Source organism: Schistocerca gregaria, chromosome X (genome assembly GCF_023897955.1).
Source record: "Schistocerca gregaria isolate iqSchGreg1 chromosome X, iqSchGreg1.2, whole genome shotgun sequence".
NCBI lineage: Eukaryota > Metazoa > Arthropoda > Insecta > Orthoptera > Acrididae > Schistocerca > Schistocerca gregaria.
Window position 1 is genome coordinate 207,024,177 of NC_064931.1, and position 20,154 is coordinate 207,044,330.

Genomic DNA, 20,154 nt, shown 5'->3' on the forward strand with positions numbered 1-20,154 from the left:
GCTGTTATTGGTAGCACTTCTGCCACCGCCACCACCACTGCTGCCGCCACCGCCGCCACTACCACCACCGCCGCCGCCGCCGCCACAGCTACTGCCATCACAGTCATCTTTTGTCAATGAAGATGCTGCTCTTTCTTTTTCAGTGTCACTGCTATATACAGACACATCAGAATTTACTTGTGGAACAGTGTTGCATGTGAAAAAGGATTTCCTCTCTTCTGGACAATTTTTCTGAGTGTACAGCCGTGCCACATTCTGTTCATCATATTGTGGGCTGCTGACAGAAGTGTTACATTCTGATGAAGGTGTTCTTTTTGGAAAACGGTCCAAGCTGATTCCAGAGGTACACTCTACATCCTCCTCCTCCTTATCTCTGTTCACAAGTACAGCTTCTGCAAAGGTATCACTTTCTGTGACATCAACATACTTAACATTCTGCAGTTTCAAAATACGGCTTTCATCATTTGTTAGAGATGTACTGAACTTTCCCTGCTTTTGCAAAATAGGTTTTGATGAAGACAATTTGTCAGATAAATTACTAGCTTTAACTTTGATATTATTATGTCTGTTTACAACTGTTTTCGAGGGTGGGATTGCGTCAGTAATGTGTAACACTGACCTGCCGTTCCCTTCTTTATCTGGCTCTTCAACTGAATTATCATTAACTGGACTGGTTTGTCTAGTAGCCAATCTTTTGTATTTTCCATGTGACAGTGTTTCCCTCCTGCAGGGAGATTCTGTTACTTTGTGTCCAGGGAGTCTACTGATGACTGTAGGTGCTGATGTATTGAATGTGGACATATCATTATTGCAAAGTTGATCTTTAGAGGAAGGATTGTGGTTATAGCTAATTGCTTGATTCAGCAAATTAGCAATACATTTTGGTTCATTATATTCTGTGCTAACTTCTAGACTGTGGTCAGGTTCTCTATCGATTACCCACAATTCACTAGGATTATTTGTCAGATGTGCTGGAATATCCGAAGATTTTTGATTCAAACTGAGAGCCCCGTCTTCCATTACTACATGCGTCAGCACTTGTCCTACTATTGCTGCCTCACAGCGCTTCTTACATGCACAACAAACATCAAATGCATAGCAATACACGCATGAACAGCAAATCTGGTTTTTCTTTCTTGTTGACACTGATTCTGCACGCTTTGTAAGGATAGTGGTATTAGATTGCAGACATGTGCAGAATATCTGATGTCCACTGTTTTCAGACAGCTGCTGCTCTGCTTGGATAAGGCAGTCCTCACGGTCAGACTGTGACTTGCCTGAACATTTGTCACAAGCATTTCTGACAGGTGACGCAGGAGGACTCGTGTTAACACCACTGGTCACACACCTAGGTGTTATAATCCTTGCCATTTCAAAACGTGTGTGGACACCAAGTCTAGGATTCATGATCTTTGTTTTATCATAGGGCGTGTTGACACCAGTGCTTACGCGCCTGGGTGTCATTATCTTCGGAAATTCAGAATCGATCGGAAATTTAGATTCAGCGTTACCAAAGTTGCTCACACGTCTGGGTGTCATTATCTTCGGAAATTCAGAATCATCGTTAACAAAGTTGCTCACATGTCTGGGCGTCATGATCTTCGGAAAGTCAGAATCGGCGTTAGCAAACTTGCTCACACGTCTAGGTGTAATGATCTTCGGAAATTCAGAATCGTTCGGAAATTCAGAAACGGCGTTACCGAAGTTGGTCACACGTCTAGGTGTAATGATCTTCGGAAATTCAGAATTTGTGCTAACACATCTTGGTGTCATGATCTTTGGAAATTCAGGTTTTGTGCTAGCACATCTCGGTGTCATTATCTTTGGATATTCAGGTTTTTTATCATTTGACATATCAAAGGATGTGTTCACACCAGTGCTCACACATTTAGGTGTTATGATCTTTGGAAATTCAGGATTTATGCTAACACTACTGCCCACACATCTAGGTGCCATGATCTTTGGAAATTCATGATCTGTGCTCACACATCTAGGTGCCATGATCTTTGGAAATTCATGATCTGTGCTAACACTACTGCCCACACAGCTAGGTGCCATGATCTTTGGAAATTCATGATCTGTGCTAACACTACTGCTCACACGTCTGGGCGTCATGACCTTTGGAAATTCATGATCTGTGCTAGCACTACTGCTCACACGTCTAGGTGTCATGATCTTTGGAAATTCATGATCTGTGCCAACACTACTGCTCACACGTCTAGGCGTCATGATCTTTGGAAATTCAGAATTCTGGCTACCATTATTGCTCACGCATCTGGGTGTCATGACCTTTGACATTTCAAAATACATATGCCCACCACTGTTCACACACCTAGGAGTCTCAACACTAGACATTTCGGGGGCCACATCAACACTGGTGCTCGCACATTTGGGTGTCACAATCTTTGTCACTTCAGGGATTGTTCGCCTGCGATTCTCACTTCTCATAACTGTCTTTAACGTAACTGATGTACACGTGCTAGATGATTCAGGGTACTGAACAGCTTGATCTTCTGTGCACACTTGTTGAACTGGCAAGAAAGAGTGATCATACGAAGGCACTTGCATGCTGACAGTCGAAGGTGGGCAGTTTACATACTCTGTATTTCTAACAGGAGAATTTGAAATAGGAGTTTGTTGGTTAATAATAAGGTAACTTGGCTGGACTTCCACAACAGGTTCTAATGTTAATTCAATTACAGATCCTAATTTGCTAGCCTGAAACACTTGTGTCGTAGTTGCCGAAAAACTGCTACTCGCAGCAACCACACCGGGTAGAGCAGCAGAGACAAGTTGGCTTGAAGACATAACTGTATTACTGACTACTGTCTCGTAATTTGAAATATACATAGGCTGTCCAGCTAAATGCATTCCTCCTGGCTGTGTCCCATACATGTCTAAAGATGGCGTACAACCAATCATTGTCTGCTCTGCAGAAACACAATGAACCGCATTTTGCTGTGTGGGAGGAAGTACTGTCCCAAGAAATGCAGAATGTGGAGCTGGTGACTGTACAGGTGAGTTCTGAGGTGGTGCAGCAGAGCACTCAACACTTTCACTCCGCACAGACAAATCTGTGGCATCAGTCTCTCCCAGAACACTTTCACCTACATTACAACAAGATTCAGTTGTATCAAACTGCTGCTTTTTGGTGCATTCTTCCTCACTAGAGCGTGTATTTTCTGAATCACTTTCACTTGTCGAAAGCATAAAATCATTGCAGCATGTTGACAAATGGCGCTCAAAACTTTTCTTTGTCCTGTAGGTACAGCGACACTGAGAGCAGCACACTGACTCTTCTTCAGTATCATATGTCTTGCACCAACTCTTTCCGTGCGCCTGGCTTGAGATAGAGCTACAGTTACAAACAGCTCCAAAATTACTTCCAGAATTAAAATCTGAACTGCAACGTTGACATTGGCCGCAACTTCTCAGTGATGAGGAACTTGCTTCGTAAGCACAGTCTGACAGCTTTTCATCATCAGAACGAGGAGATTGACCACCTTCACTGCCACTGCTACTTAAGGGATCGACAGTACCATCTAACTGGAGGAATCGTGTTTGTGGGTGGCCGTTCCAAGGTAGGAATTTGTTTTCCTTCCCTTCTTCCTTTCTGAGTGTGACTTTCCCCTTACTGCTGTCCGACGGAGACTCCTCATCGACTCCGCACTTGAGTTCTGCAGGTGTCTCAGTTGCAGTAGATGAAACACCCGACGGCAGTGATCGTGAAAGTGTTACGTGAACACATTCTGGCAAGCGCGATTCCTGCAAAGTATGTGATGCATCTGAATCAACAACAACAACAAACGGATTTTCACACACACTCCTTCCAACGGTGTGAGATAGTTTCCGTCTTTTGTATGCTGAAGAGTAGTTGCCATCAGGTTTACAATTCCATGTCGTACTACACGCTCGTTTCCGTCTTTTAGGAGGTTCATCAGATGTAATGTGGACAACATTATTTTGCTTTGTTCTTCTCATTTTCATTCTCTTAGTTCGTTTTACTTTATTTTTACTCAAACCAGCATTCTCTGCAGACTTTTGCTTTGAAAGAGTGCTATTGTGGCACAAATCATCTTGATCTTGCACACTCACTTCTAGAAAACCAGTTTTTTTGGCATTTCCCATATGGTGATTATTTACTAGATTAGCCTCATCTGTACTACTAATTTCTTTTTCTGTCACTGATGGATCATTCCCATAAAATCCATCACTTTTCTCCATAGCTCCCATTTCTTCATATATCATCAGCTTAGGTAATACATCCTGCATTGAAATGCCATCTATAAGGTCGTGAGGCAGATCTTCAAAGACAGCTTCTTTTACTTCAGGAGGCAAATGATCAGCTGCACTTTGTGAGTCATGAAGTGAATTCTCATCAAAATCTTTATTGCTCACTATGTCTAACATGTAATTGACAACCTGATAAACAATTTTATCATCAAGTGAATGACACTTTCGCTTATTCTGATACTTGTGGTACGGAATTCGTCTTTTAAATTTGGAAAATTTCTTCTGATTAATTTTAAAAGATAATTTTGAGTTAGCTTTCAGATTCTTTGTGTCATTTGTTTTAATTTCATGTCTCCATTTGGAAATTTCATTTAGTTTTTCCTCGACTACATGCCTTTCTTGACTATGATCTACTGTCATGTTTTTTCCACAGTCGGGAGACTGAAATTCGTTTTTATTACATAGCACAGTTTTAATGTGATATCGAACTATTCTCCAAGGTTCTATTGAAGACCAAAATAATCTTGTACATGAAAACCCATTTGGTATAATAGCCTCTGGAGTATCAGAAACTTCACTAACAAATTCTCCTATATTTTCAACTGAAAGCGAACCAATCATTAACCTAACCTTTTTAGGTTCAGCAAACTTCTTCTTTTTACGGTCTAGTTCCACATAAATTGGGCGGCATATTTCAAAATCTGATTCATTGTGCAGAACTTTACCAGTGGCACCTTTTGCATGCGATGGGCAGAAAACATTTTTGTCATCCATAAAAGTGCAATTCACTTTCCTCGCACAGGGGAAATGGAAGGTTTCTGGACAATTTCGTGTGCAACATCCTACACTTGCACCTCTTTTTCCACAATGATCACATCGTATCTGACGGCCTCGAGACATTGCACTGTGAACATTCTGTAGCGATCCATCAATTTCCTCAAACACTTCTGCTGACCACAGAGCACAGTTTGTGTGTGCCCATTCATTCTGTCCACAGTACAAAAGTCTGCCTTCTTCAGCGGGCAACCCATCACCAACACCTTTACAAAGGACACAAACTCTATTATCCTGGACAGAATACCCGCTGTAGAAATCATCCAAGGATTTCCCTAACATTTTATCAGGAACAGCATGAAAAGAATCATCCAATATTGACACTTCCATTGAACTATTATGATCATCACTGCCAGATTTTTCTGAAATGATTCTTCTCCTCTTACTTGGTTGTGAGTTACGTTCAGAAACAGGATTATTTGAAACACGTGCAAATTTAGGGTTAAACCATGGGAAAACTTCCTGCATATTATGATAATATAGCTGAAGTAAATCAGAGCAGTGAGATTTATTTAGGATGTCTTCCATTTCCTGATGAAACTGCAGAACTGATGTGTACTCACTGGAATTTACTTTATTTTTTACAGACAGAAATGTTAAGGATGACTTGTGTTTCAAATTTTCCAAACAGTTGCATTCGAGGAACTCATCCTTTGGTACATCGTCACTGCACAATTTCTTGGAACTGGCCTCAGTAAAATTTTCAAAGCTTCTGCTGCTGCTGCTACACTGTTCTAATGACAGCAAACGGCTGGAAGCTACAAAACCCAAACATGATAATGCATGTTCCTTCAGCTCCTCTGCATCATTTCCCCCCAAAATTTTCAATTCTTCATCAGTGCTGCTAATGCCAGAATCACTTGTAGGTGTCGCAAGTGAAACCTGATGCACTTTGGAAGGCGATTTAGTAGTATCGAAAGCAGATGTATCAGATAATTCAGCACACTGAACATCAATTTTAACTGGGAAAAGTGAATTTTGCAAGTACTTGGAAACACAGTCCTTTACGCGAACAGAACATTCTTTTAAGTTATACTTCTCTCGCCAAAGTCTAAGAGAGTTTCCTGACAGGTATGGTACAACAGTTTGCCCTTGGGAGTGAGGAAAACATTTTTCTTCTGAACAGCTATTATGCAAATTATATTCACGATTTGACAATCTCTGATCTCTGGCACAGATATTATCACGTTTTGAATCTGCCAAAAATTCATTGTTGTCATCATCAACTTCATACGTCATTTTTACTTCCACATTTTCAACATGCAGATCTGTAATACTGAGAAATTTGTTGTCTTCACAATTTGAGTCAGTCTTTTCACCCAAGCACATATTTCCAATGGCAGTGGGATCCGAATGTGTATTTATGTTATCACCATCTATTAAATTGGGATGGTATTCACAGTGTTTCTTTGGACTGCATCTGAGCATTGAATAAGCTTTACGATTTTTGCTCAGTAACTTCAGCACAGTTAGGTATCCTGCTTTCATCTCTTCTTCAACAGCATACCACCATGGAGCAGGAGGCTTCTCACAACACTTCCTGTAGGGAAGAAAAAGGGATTATTAAATATTTGAAAAGAAAGAGCAGTGATCAATGTTTATAACTATAAGGTGAGAAGCATAGAAGCCAGCCAGGATAATTTTTTTTTTAATGTTCATTTTATATTGGAAATTATACACCTACAGGGGAGAGGGAGGGGAAAAAAGGGGGGGCAGATGCTGTTAAAAGGACATTTTACAATGTGTAAGGGTCGAATAGACTATATCCATTTATCACGTGTACAAAAATTTGGAAAGTTATTGGTAAAATGTGCTTCATTCTTCCTTAATAATGTGCATTTGTCATATCAATGGTATGCAATGAAAACCTCATAAGTCAATTTTATTAAATTCTGCAACTGAAGCAAAAACAGTTTCTTAAAAAATAAAATGGTTTCTTAAAAATAATGTAAAGCAAGACAGAAAGCTGCTACATGTGTAACTGTATAGTAGAAGTCCAGTTATTGACAGATTAGAGAAAGCTGAGCACTTTCAAATCTTCCTTTGATTATGGAGTCACTGGTTACAGCAATTACAAGTCTTCACAGACAGATGGACTTATGAGGTTTTCACTGACTGCCATTGATATACTGCTTTGTGCAATCTGAAGTTTTAAAAATTATGAAGTTTGTAAACTGCCACTGATTTTATACTCTGCAAGCCACAAAGTGTTTCATGATGCACACAGGTCCCTCATGCCAGTTTCACTTGTAAATGCACTCCCTTACCCGTTCTGCAAATTGGTGCTTCTTGTAAGGTACATCTTAACTGCAAGCCCCCTTCCCCACCCCCCAATTTCATAACCACACGAATGAAGGTGAGCACTACATTCATAGAAAAATATTGTGAAATTTTGAAGGTCAACTTTTTGTAAGCCATTTATGTTATCTTGTCATCTCTTTGATGCTCAAGCATCAACCACATAAACCCATCACAAATTACACACTTCTTCCAAAATTATCACCTTATTTTCTTCTTTCTTTCTTTCTTTCTTGGAGACTAAAAGTACTAAATGGTTGGAGAAAGCCAATGGGAGTCCAACCTACATCCTTCACACAAGCGCATGTGTTACACACACATTTAACAGCAACTTTTACATAGAGAAAACATAAATTTAGGCTGAGAGGTAAGCAAACCAATAAAGGTTTCTGTAGCCAAAACCATCCATCAAAATTTGAAGTGTACAATTACTGATATTTTCGAAACAAATAAAAAATCAGAATATCTTGATAGATCACTGCAGACAAAAATGAAACAATAAAACATAACTACCACAGAACAAAGGGGCTAGTTTAAAATCGCTGCAGATTTTTAAAAAGTTATACAAAGGAAGAAAGTTGGAGGGAAAAGTTTTTCTAGCCACCTACGGTGTTCAAAATGAAAATGGTAAAAGACAAGTATAAAGTTCCTCACGTACTAATAATTTAGCACATTAATACTCTACAGTATGTAACTGTATGTGCAAGAGCTTTACAAAAATGACAACTACAATAATCTTCGACAGCATAGATTCTCAGCCCCAAAAGTGTATTAGTAATGAGAAAAACCCTGCAAATTTACAGCAATACTAAGTTATCGCCACAGGATTGGTGATTAGCAGAAGCATGGAAAAGTCATTCCTGATGACAGTATGAAGATGTACAATCTTTGTATCTACTACCTAGTAATACTTAATGCAAATAGTGATAGGGAGGTACTCCATTCTTCTAGAATCTTTTAAAATATCCCACACATAAATAGTGACATAATATTATTATGAGACATATCCAGATATAACAAAAATATTACACAGAGTAAGTAGTATCATAATTTTTACAATAATATCTGGCGTCCTCTGGTTCCTTTTGCATGTGGGCATATGAAGTATCATTTGGTAAGGTCAGATTTCTTCCCTGTCAACAGCTCAGATTCCAAGAATGCCGTGATGGTAACTCGAAGTGGTTGCAGTATGGGGGAGGAAAAGTATGATAAAAAGAAAATGCTTGCCCTGAATTTAATTACAAACCCTCTGCAAAGGTAAATAATTCAAAACTGATCTTGCTACAGGCTCTTCGCTTGTAAGTCACCAACTAATTCAAGACTGAAATCTGGCACATAGGGGGGGGGGGGGGGGGGGGAATGAACGTTTACACAACAATCAAGGACAAGTATCTTTTCCCACACTGTTTTAAGGCCCTGTTACTTCCCTACTATTTTTATTAATTTGGTCTGCTGTGTAAACCATTTTAATTCTGACTAGGCCTTTTATAATTACACAGTGGTTTGTATCTTAAAGATAACACTTCATCTGTAGTCATTTTTATATAATGTATTTACTCAAATGCAAGCTGACATTATTGGCAATTTTCACGGTCCAAAAATGTATCTGCAGCTCAGACTCAAGGAAAAGTCTAAGGAAGTTCTGAAAAATGCTGCTAGAAGCCTCTGCAAGCAGTTATTTTGCCTCGGAAGCCATTGTCTTAGTACTTCGAGTATTAAATGCTAAGTATTTTTTATCAGGCAGCAAATTCAAATTTAATATAGCTCATCTTTAAATTTAGCAATTTTTCAAATAATTATAGCAATACACAAATGAACCCCTCCCCATGCGCGATCAAAAAAAACATGTTTTTAAGAAACCTGCAGAAGTTGGCAAGCATGGTAAGCACAGTTTTGCATTTCGACAGCTCCAGGATTTGGAAGCTGCCGGCACACACTGATGCACATTTAGCCATTTCTTAATGCTGGTAATATTCATGATGTAACAATAATAAATGTTTCACTGCCTTAAATTAATTTCATATTCGTGAGTACCAATAATTTCCACATCTGAACAAGAGGGTCCATATAAACAAGCTTTTACATAACCTTGTTACTTCCATGAGAGACTTCTACTATAGCACATGACTGACATGATACATATGTTATACACAGTGCATGCAATGAGTGAAACTTTCCCACTGCATCATTCCCCCTCCTCTCCCCTAACTCCATTTTTGTTTTTTCCATTGACCCCTAGGAGAATGAGAGCAGTGCTTGCTCAACATTTCCAGACAATACATTTGGATTTCACCCCTTGCTTAAGGCTACTTTCGTACTTTTGTAAAGTGCCAGGTTTAAAGATGTTCACTATACTGTGAAGTTGAAAAGAGAAGTGATGGCTGGTGTTATACATTAGAAGTTGTGCTGAATGATCCTGTTAGGTACCACTGACAGACGTGCTTACCCATGAATGCAGAAATTATCCGAGTGAATGTACACGGAGTTGCTCGATAGCAGAAAATCGTTAATTTCAAATGAATCCGCAATTGGGTTGCCTGTATCATAAAAAATTGAGGATTTTCTCTTCGTAGACACATTTCAACTGCACAGAAGTTGCCAGAAAACTATGAGGAAAGACTCGTTGAATTTCAACATTTCATAATCAGAAGGTGCGCCAAAAATAATTATCTGCCTCGTCAACAATTTAGGAAGAGACAGATTGCTACTCTCCATGAAGAAGACATGTTAAGTTGCAGACAGGCACAAATATAAGACACTTACACAAAGCTTTTGGCCACAGCCTTCATCAGCAAAGGAGAAAAACACACTGTTCATAAACACAAGAAAGCAAACCTCACGCACACGTGACCACCAACTCCAGAAGTGCAGTGGTTTGTATCTTAAAGATAATACCTCATCTGTTGTCATTTTTTATATACTGTATTTTCCCAAATGCAAGCCGACCTTATTTCTAATTTTTGGTGTCCAAAAATGTAGCTGTGACTTAGACTCGAGGCAAAGTCTAATGGCATTCTGGGCCAAGCTGCCTCAGATGGCAGTCGTGTGTGTGTGGTGAGCTTTCTTGTGTGTATGAACTGTGTGTGTTTCTGTTTTGTTGACTGTACACAGCAATCTATCTGTTCCTACATTGTTGGTATTCCTATATGGAGCTTCCATTATCTTTTTGGTCAGATAGGTAATGTGGATCAAACTCTGGTATATTTCGATATGCCAAGAAATTACATCCTAGGAGCAACTGGAGAACAAAGATGTGAAGATAATTTCTGTAATTGGTGAAATGCAGTGTATGTCTGTCATGCTTGCCTGCACAGCCAATGACCACAAACTACCACAATTCAATGTTTTTAAATGCAAGAAGTTACCTAAGTCTGAGGTATTTCCAGAATGTGTTATTGTACATGCTAATGAATGGCTGGTTCACAGAGGACTTGGTTTAGAGTGGATTAAACTTGTATAACAACATCGTACTGATGCCTAGCTAGGTTTGCCAAACATGCTGGTACCAGTTTCATATGCTAGTCATACTACCCAGCTGTAAAGAGGAAATCAGTAGAGAGTAGAACAGATTTAGCTGTAATTCCAGGAGGGATTACGTCAATTTAACAGCCATTAGATGTCTGTTTCAAAAAAACCATTTAAGGACATACTTAAAAATATGTACACACAATGGCTAACAAAAGAAGCTAAGCATTTAACACCTACACAAAGTGTTAAGCGTGCCAGTTTGTCTAAGTGTGTGAGTGGATTGACCAATCTTTGAAATGTGTACTGAATAAAATTATCTATCACGCATTTAAAAAATGATATATTTCTAACTTTCACATTTCATCGTAAATCAATTTTCTTGGTAGACAGGCGACAGTATCCACTCAGTCTGTGAGCCTATGCTACTACAAATGAGAAAGACAGTGTGTGTGTGTGTGTGTGTGTGTGTGTGTGTGTGTGTGTGTGTGTTCTACTATGAGTTGTAAATTTGTATTCATGCATGCCACATTTTTTGGGGCTTCTCTGTAGCACGACTTTCCTGTGATATCACCGCTCACAGCTCCTTGCATGTGGTACCTATTACAGCTGCCATAATTTGTTTGTCGAGCAACGCTGACTGATGTAGGAGATACTGTAGAAGAAACATTTTCTGTAATGATGACAATACTTACAGTTCACACTTTGTATGGATCACTTGTGCTGGAAATCATTCTGTGTAGACAAATATACTGCTTAAAATGTTAAAAAAGTAATCGAAACTAGATGATACAAATTAGTGTCTTTAATACATAGATTGCTCTTCACCAAATTTATATCCTTTAAATCAACTGTGATGCTGTGTGTCAAGCCAAAACGTACCTTTCTTGGATGAAAACAATATACTTTGTTGAAATAAATAATACTTCAGATGAAATTCATTTGAAATAAAAAGACTGACGTATGACTCAAACATGAGATATGGTAGAGTCTGCAAAAGTCTTAGTGGCCCCAACTGCAATAGCTCCACACGGAATATTTTGAAAGATATCGCGGATCTTCACTGCTGTCTCTGTTTGTGATGTAACGATAATTTTAAGTGTCCAATAAGCTAAAGTTGTTTCCACGTGAATTACTAAAATTAGTACAACTCCTCACAAATCCCTGAGAGGTGGAGCCACTATCATTAACCATATCTGTTTTGATTTTTAAATACAACTTGAAATAAGGCATGTACCACAGAGACACAATTCAATCACTCTGCTCATGGCTGACATGGCACCAGAGCGTAATTTATGAGAGCAAGCACACTGATGTCGCTGTGTTTGTTATTTTGAAAATATGTTTTTATGCACATTCTCCTTTCAACTAGAGATACACCGTATGTTGTGCAATAACAGTAACCAAATGTTTGTCACTTTTTTTGTTGTTTACATGCAGAAAATAAAGCTATTTCAATCTACTTCTGATGAAATAGTGCATCTAGATACAATTTGCTGTGCAATAGCATTTATTAGTTAAGTTCGCATTTTGAGGTAAAATTTGCATCTAAATTCACATTTATCACAAATGATAATTTTTCTGGTCTCTAGTATACTTGTGAAACTGAAAAAGCATTGTAATTTTGTTTGTATTTTGTACAGCCAAAATCACGAAAATGTAAAAGCACATGGACAAACTTTCCTTAGGCGCAAAGCATTAAGTGGCAACAGTACATAGTGATGTTTTTAAAACCTAACACTGCACATGAGAAAGCACCATGGGCCTAATTATTTTCAAAATATATGAAAAATTACCATAAAAGCAATAACCCTGTGACAAATTGAATGGAATCAGCTACTACACATTTCATACTCCATTATCCAGCAGCAAAGTGAGATCCTACAGAAAAATATCCATGAATGAAACAGAATAAAGCACTGCACTTGGAAGCAACACAACCAGACAAAGACAATACTGAGAAATTTTCATCAGGGAATGATATGTAGCAATATCACAACTACATGCAAAGTAAAAATGATCAAAAAGACCTAAAAATCACAGTGGACATCAATATTGCCTGATAATGAAGAATAAGTCTCCAATTGTGATAATTTCATTGAGTGCTAACAGAAGAGAAATATATTTGTATACTAAGAATCCTTCTTTAAGGAAGAAAGCTGGTACAGTTGAGTATGTATGGACTTCCCTTCCATAAATTCCTAGGAAAAATGCCCAACACAAAACTGTATAGTGCGATCCAAAATTTGCTGAAAATGGTGATGAAAAGTGAGACCATTACTGGACTGAAATGTCCCGTGTGCATGGATTGAAGACAATGAGAATTTGCTTGACCATACCAATCAGTAACGACAAATTGAGTAGGGGGGGAAAAAATAAGGTGTGTGTTTGTGTGTGTGTGTGTGTGTGTGTGTGTGTGTGTGGGTGTGTGTGTGTGATTGCTATGATAAAGCAAATTTTCCTTGTCTTCAATCCAAAACTTAACCAGATAAATGCATTCCTTTTCCTTCAGATACCAAACACAGACACAAAAAAAAAACAGTTCAAGTCCTTTCGTTAAATAATTTTCACATAATTACTGTTACTATTTCAAATTGCAAACTTACCTGCAGATAAACTCTACAGTATCTGGAAGGTAGCTGAGTATATGATATTTTTCATCTGAAAGTCCTTCACATCTTGAATGGACCCAGCAATTGCATTTCACACACTCCATCATCTAGGGTAAGACAGTATCACATATTACATACAGAATAGAGCATAAAGCATAACAAAAAGTTAAATATCTGAACACTGTGTTACAAGATGACATTAGCACAACACACATGGTTCTACACAAACATAACCCTTATAGAACGAAACCAAATAATAAATACTGATTTTTGTAGCAGTGACAAATTCACTGATTAGGAAATGGACTGGTAAAATATCTTATATCATCAATATCTACCTGTCTTCAAACTGGTGCTCATAATATCATGTTACATTGGTACACCATAACAATTTATATAATTTTTGAATGCAGAGCAGACCGATAAAATCTGTAGAGTGCAGTAACACCTGCTGATACTCACACCTGCTGATACTCTATCTCCCCAGTCCTACCTATATACTGTTTAAGTGCACTGAATGTTTCTGGAATCTGGAACAGAATACTAAAAGCTCAGAATGATTTTTTTCTCTCATCAAGTTCAATGCCTCACAAAATAAGACAACCACATTTCTGAAAATTGGAACACCTAAAAAAGATACATGTGAACGAATGGTCTGTATAACACAGATCTGTATAACAAACCCCACCCGTGTGGGGTTGCTGGTCCCCATCGCTTGCCTCCCCATGTGGCGGATAGGTGAACGTCCTCCAGGTATGGAGGGTACCAGGGAAATAAAATACCTAGGGCAGACGAAAACCAGCAGGTACGAGGGCCGATGGCTTGGATGAAAGGCAGAGTAGCCCCAACCATCAAATGCTGCCTTGCAGTCAGTAGAAGGATCTACAAAGGCTAAGGATGTTCCTCTGAAAATGGAACCAGCTACCCGCCGAGATGCAAGGAGTAACCCCTCAAATGGTTGGATGGAAAGTTAACAATCTTCCCCTGTAAAAATCATTTGCTGCAAATGCTAACAAAGGAATAAGCCGGACAGATATTTTGATGATGACCCCATCAAACAAAAAAAAAAGGATAAGAGATACGTACATATGAACATGGAATGTGCGGAACCTGTACCAAGCTGGAGCCCTATGGCAGCTGCTAATGCAAGTAAACAACTACGGTATAACACTATTGTCTCTCCAGGAAATTAGGTGGAAGGGAAGTCACATAATGGACTCCCGAAATTTCACAATCATCTATAGTGGCGGGAGGACATATACCTTTGGTACAGGTTTTGTAGTTGCTAAAGGACTGAAACATGCACTTCAAACCAATCAATGAACGGATGTCCATAATAAGATAAGGGGAAAATTTTTCAAATAACAATTGTAAATGTACATGCACCCACAGACGAGGCAGATGAACAACAGAAGGATGAGTTTTATAGAAAGGTAGAGCAGTTGAATGATCAGGCTCCTTAACATGATATTAAGATCTTAATAGGAGACTTGAATGCAAAAATAGGAAAAGAAGAGGCAACTATAGGAAGACATTGCCTCCATGAAATATCAAATGACAATGGAATTAGTGTTTTGGATTTTGCTATAAGTAAAAACATGACTGTCAGCAGTACATGTTTTCCATATAAAAAGACACACAAAGAAACATGCATGTCACCAGATGGACAAACTAGAAATGAAATAGACCATATATTGATTGACTACAGGCATGCATCAGACATCATGGATGTTAGGAGCCCACGTAGATATGACTGCAATTCAGTGAGAATTAAGTACAGGCAAAGGATTTGGCTACTGAGTAAACTAAAAGGCCACAAAAAGAAAAGTTTTGACGTTGAGAAACTAAAGTCATAAGAAATACGTTGAGTATATCAGATGAAAATAGAAGAGGGGCTTTAGAACGATACTGACACATTAAATCAACATATAGAAATAATGTGGAAACAATGTAAGACTGCAATCTTCAAGGCAGCTGGGGAGGTTCTGGGACATGTACGAGCTCAAAGGAAGGCTGATTGGTTGAATGAAGAATGTATGAGAAGAATTGAGGAGTGCAACGTAGCATGAACAAAATTATTTCAGGGAAGGACTAGAGCAAATCTGAATGAATATAATGAGAAGTGCCATGGAGCTAAAAGGGTTTGCAGAAAGAAGAAAAGAACACTAGAAAAGAAAAAAATGGAAGAAACTGAACAGCTAGGAGAAGAGAAGCAAGTATGTGAAATGTACCAAAAGATTAAAGAAGGAAAGGCTGGGTTTCAAGCCAGAACAGATATATGCAGAAATAAAGATGGGAATTTGATAGGGGAGAGTAATAAAACACTTGACAGATGGGCAGAATACTTCCAAAAACTACTGAACCCGGAAATAGGATAAGAATAAGAGAACTGGAGGAAATAACTTATTAGGGACCAGAGGTCGTAACACAAGAACCTGCAATGGAGAAAGTGATACAAGCCATTAAGACATTAAAAAATAATAGGGCACCAGGAGATCAGATTCAGGTGGAATTTCTCAAATATGGTGAGGAAGCATTGTGGAAAGCAATACATAAAATAATACTGAACATCTGGCAGGAGGAGAGCATGCAAATGGAGTAGAAAACAGCTACTGTGTGTCCCATACATAAAAAAAGAGATGAATTAAACTGCCAGAATTACCGAGGAATATCCTTACTACATACTAACTATAAATTGTTCTCCACGATCCTAACTAGGAGGCTTACTCCCTATCTGGAAGACAGAATTCGACACTATCAGAGTGGCTTTAGAAGAAATAGGTCAACAACTGACCAAATATTCACATTACACATACTACTTGAAACATGTTGTGAACATCAAGTAAACATACATCAGCATTATATTGATTTTACATAAGCCTATGATAGCATCTCAAGAATGACATTGCTGAATGTGATGGAAGAAGCTGGAATATCTAAGAAGCTCATTAAACTTACTATGATGACCCTCAGTGAAACCAACTGTAAAGTAAAAATACAGGGCTGAATCTCCAGAGAAGTGGAAGCGAAAAAGGGACTGACACACGGTGACAATATCTCCTCACTGCTACTCAACCTCTGCCTATAAAAAGGCTAAGTCAGATAGAGATAAATAGAGTAGGAACCATTTTTAATCGTTCACTGCAGTACCTAGCCTACACAGATGATGTGGCATTACTTGCACGAAACACTGCTGTGCTGGCTGATGCCTATCAACAAATGGAGAGAGGTGCAAGGGAAAGACCAAATATGAGGTATGCCCACAAAGTTCCATTTGGTTATATAAAACAAATGTGTACATATACAGAAAAAATATTTATTGTACAAAAATCTACAACTGTTAAACTAATTTTCTACATAGCTTCCAAAATTTTGTAGGCACTTGACATAGCATGGCGCATGTTTTTGTATTCCCTCTTCGTAGAAGGTTGCCGCCTATGTATTCAGCCATGTGGTAACGTGTTCTTTCAGCTTGTAATCACCGCTGAAGTGCTGAAAACCAAGGACAGATTTGAGGTGTAATAAGAGATGAAAGTCGACAGGAGTGCAGGAGTGAGGTACGGGCTGTATGGAGGATGATCAAATGCATTCCATTGAAATTCCTGTAAGAACTGTTTGGTCAAATTCGCTGTGTGAGGTCGGGCATTATCGTGGAAAAAAACAACACCTTTTGACAGTAATCCTCAGCGCGTGTTCTGTATTGCGCAGCACAATTTCTTAATGGTCTCGCAGTAACAATGTGCATTGATTGTTTAGCTTCGTGGTAAGAAATCAATCAGCAAAATGCCTTTTCTATCCCAAAAAACGGTGCACATGACTTTTCGTAGTGTCGAGATTTGCTTGGGCTTAACCATAGTTGGGGATGAAGTGTGCCTCCATTCTACTGACTACCGTTTTGTTTCAGGGGTGTCGTACAATACCCAAGTTTCTTCCCCTGTGACTATCCGAGAAAGAAAACCATTGCCTTCTTCATTGTAGTGTGTCAAAAACTAAAGTGCACTTCCCCTCCGTTGTTTTTTTTTTTTGTTGTTCAGTGAGAATTTTGGGTACCCAACACGAGCAAAGTTTTCAAAATTTCAGTTTTTCAGTAACAATTTCATGAATTAGTGATCGTGACATTTGTGGGACTTCCGTAGCAAGGGCACTATGCATAAACTTATGGTTATGCTTAATCTCCTCTTCAATTGTGTGAACCAGTTCATCAGCAACCTCAGACGGGCGTCCACTTTGTTCTTCATAGTATGGGCATTGATAACCGCGCTGTTGAGAGCCCCACAAGCCACTCATCATCATCATTACCATCATCGTTCTTCATCGTGCACTTGATCATGACCTTCATTGAACAGCCTGACCCATCTTCTAACCATTGAATCACTTACAGCAGGCCGGCTGGTGTGGCCGAGCGGTTCTAGGCGCTTCAGTCTGGAGCCGCGTGACCGCTACGGTTGCAGGTTCGAATCCTGCCTAGGGCATGGATGTATGTGATGTCCTTAGGTTAGTTAGGTTTAAGTAGTTATAAGTTCTAGGGAACTGATGATCTCAGATGTTAAGTCCCATAGTGCTCAGAGCCACTTTAACCATTTGAACTCGTAGCATTTTGTCCGTAAACCTCGCAGATTTGCCAATGAATTTCTTTGGGTTTAACTTTCTTTGCATTTAGAAAATGAATCACAGATCTGATTTCACACGTGGTGGCTCACATTATAAAGAAGCACTACAAAGCACACATCGGCAGCAGCGATCTGAAAATGGCGTACATGTCTTCTCCTCGAGTCAGATTAACCGCAGTGCATGCTCGGAAATGCAATCGTAGTGCTACCGTGGATAGAAATACAAATGGAACTTATTCTGTGGACAACCCTGAAAGGGTTAGAGACTTCAAGTAACTCGGATCAACTATCACAGAGACAAATGACATCAGCAGCGAGGTGAAAGCTAGAACAGCAGCAGGCAACAGATGCTACTTTGCCACACTACCCATGCTTAGCAGCTCACTTCTACCACAGAAATATAAAATCCTCATTTACAAAACAATTATAAGACCAGTTGTTATGTATGGTGCCGAGACATGGACCATGACTGAAAATGAGTAAAGGATCCTTAGCATTTGGGAGAGAAAAGTTCTGCTTAAAATATACAGCCCAATATATGATCAAGAAGGTTGGCACATCCGTACGGATGCAGAATTAGAACAACTTTTTGAAAAACCTGACATTGTCACTGCCATTAAAGTAAGAAGACTGCTATGGGCAGAACCCATGGTCAGAATGGAAGAAAATAGAATATGTAAGAAGATTTTTGATGGCTAGGCTTGGGGCAGACAATGGAAGGGACATCCCAGAAAGAGACGGCTGCTGCTGGAGTCAGCCCAAACAAATACTTCTTACCATGCCTTTCATGCAATGCCCAGAGAGAGATGAAAGTGTCAGTTTGTTTCCCTTTGCAAAAAAAAATTATTATTAAAGTGTAATTTTATGTGCTCATTCAGTAGAGTGGTCCCAAATTAGTCAAACACAATATTTGTCTTGTCAGTATGTATTAACAGTGTCAGTAAAACATGAAGAATAATCAGTACTTCAGTAGTGACCATAACTCCCTGGCCAGTGCCAACTGCTACCGCCATGCAGCAGTGCTGCTGCTCAGTCACTCCTCGAGTACTGGCTATTCTTTGTGTTTTACTGTCCCTATTAATTGATATTGATGAAAAAATGTCACTCTTGACTAATTTGGGACCACTGTATCAAATGAGCACGTAAAATTCAGCTTTAAAAATAATTTTGTTTGTAACAGGAAAGAAACTGACACTTTCCGTTGACACTGGGTGTTGTATAATAGATGTGATGAGCTGTATTTATTAGCGCTGACTCCAGCTACACACAAACAAAATTGCAAATATCTGCAGATATATCACAGAAAATAAGTCTAAGACTCTTGGGAGAGAGACCCTGTATAAACACATTCAAAAAATGTTTGTTTGGTGCCATATGAAATGAACACAGAATCAGTCATATGTATCCATCTTTTACTTACACTGTCCTTACTATAACATAGTTCCCTTGTAAAAGACAGTTCTTCAGTTCCAAAACCCTTCATGTTGTTATGGTTGCTGTTCACACTTTTGCCAACAAATAATAGTCATGATTGCATGTTTTATTTAACTATGTTTGCTGACAATATCATTTAATAATGCAAACTGCGTTTTCTGTTGTCTCCAGATGCCTTTTACATACACAATCTTCTGTATCTACATCTACAAAGATACTCTGCAATCCACAATACAGTGCATGGTGGAGAGTACACTGTACCACTACTAGTCATTTCGTTTCCTGATCCATTTGCAAATAGAGTGAGGGAAAAATGACTGCCTATATGCCACCATATGACCCATAATTTCTCGAATTTTATCTCTGAGGCCTTTATGCGCAATATATGTTGGCAGCAGTAGAACTTCTCTGCAGTCATCTTCAATTGTCTGTTCTCTAAATTTTATCAATAACATTTCTCGAAAATCATGTCACTTGCCCTCCAGGGATTCTCATTTGAGTTCCCAAAGCACCTCTGTAACACTTACATGTTGCTCGAATCTACCGGTAACAAATCTAGCAGCTCTGCATTGCTTCATGTCTTCCTTCAGTCTGATCCGCATGGATCCCAAACACTTTAGCAGTACTCAAGAATAGGTCGCACCGTCGTCCCATATGTGGTCTCCTTT

At 38.9% G+C, this 20,154-nt stretch overlaps 1 protein-coding gene across 1 annotated transcript in view; it reads right to left on the reverse strand.

Moving 5' to 3' along the window:
* LOC126297968 (histone-lysine N-methyltransferase trithorax-like) overlaps positions 1-20,154 on the reverse strand; it is a 114,035-nt gene that overhangs the window by 33,887 nt on the left and 59,994 nt on the right. Inside the window, exons 5-7 of the mRNA XM_049989284.1 lie at positions 13,437-13,549; positions 4,006-6,607; positions 93-3,765 (exon numbers count right to left, since the gene is read on the reverse strand). Of these exons, the coding sequence (XP_049845241.1) occupies positions 93-3,765; positions 4,006-6,607; positions 13,437-13,549 (6,388 nt within the window). The remainder of the gene's footprint in view (positions 1-92; positions 3,766-4,005; positions 6,608-13,436; positions 13,550-20,154) is intronic.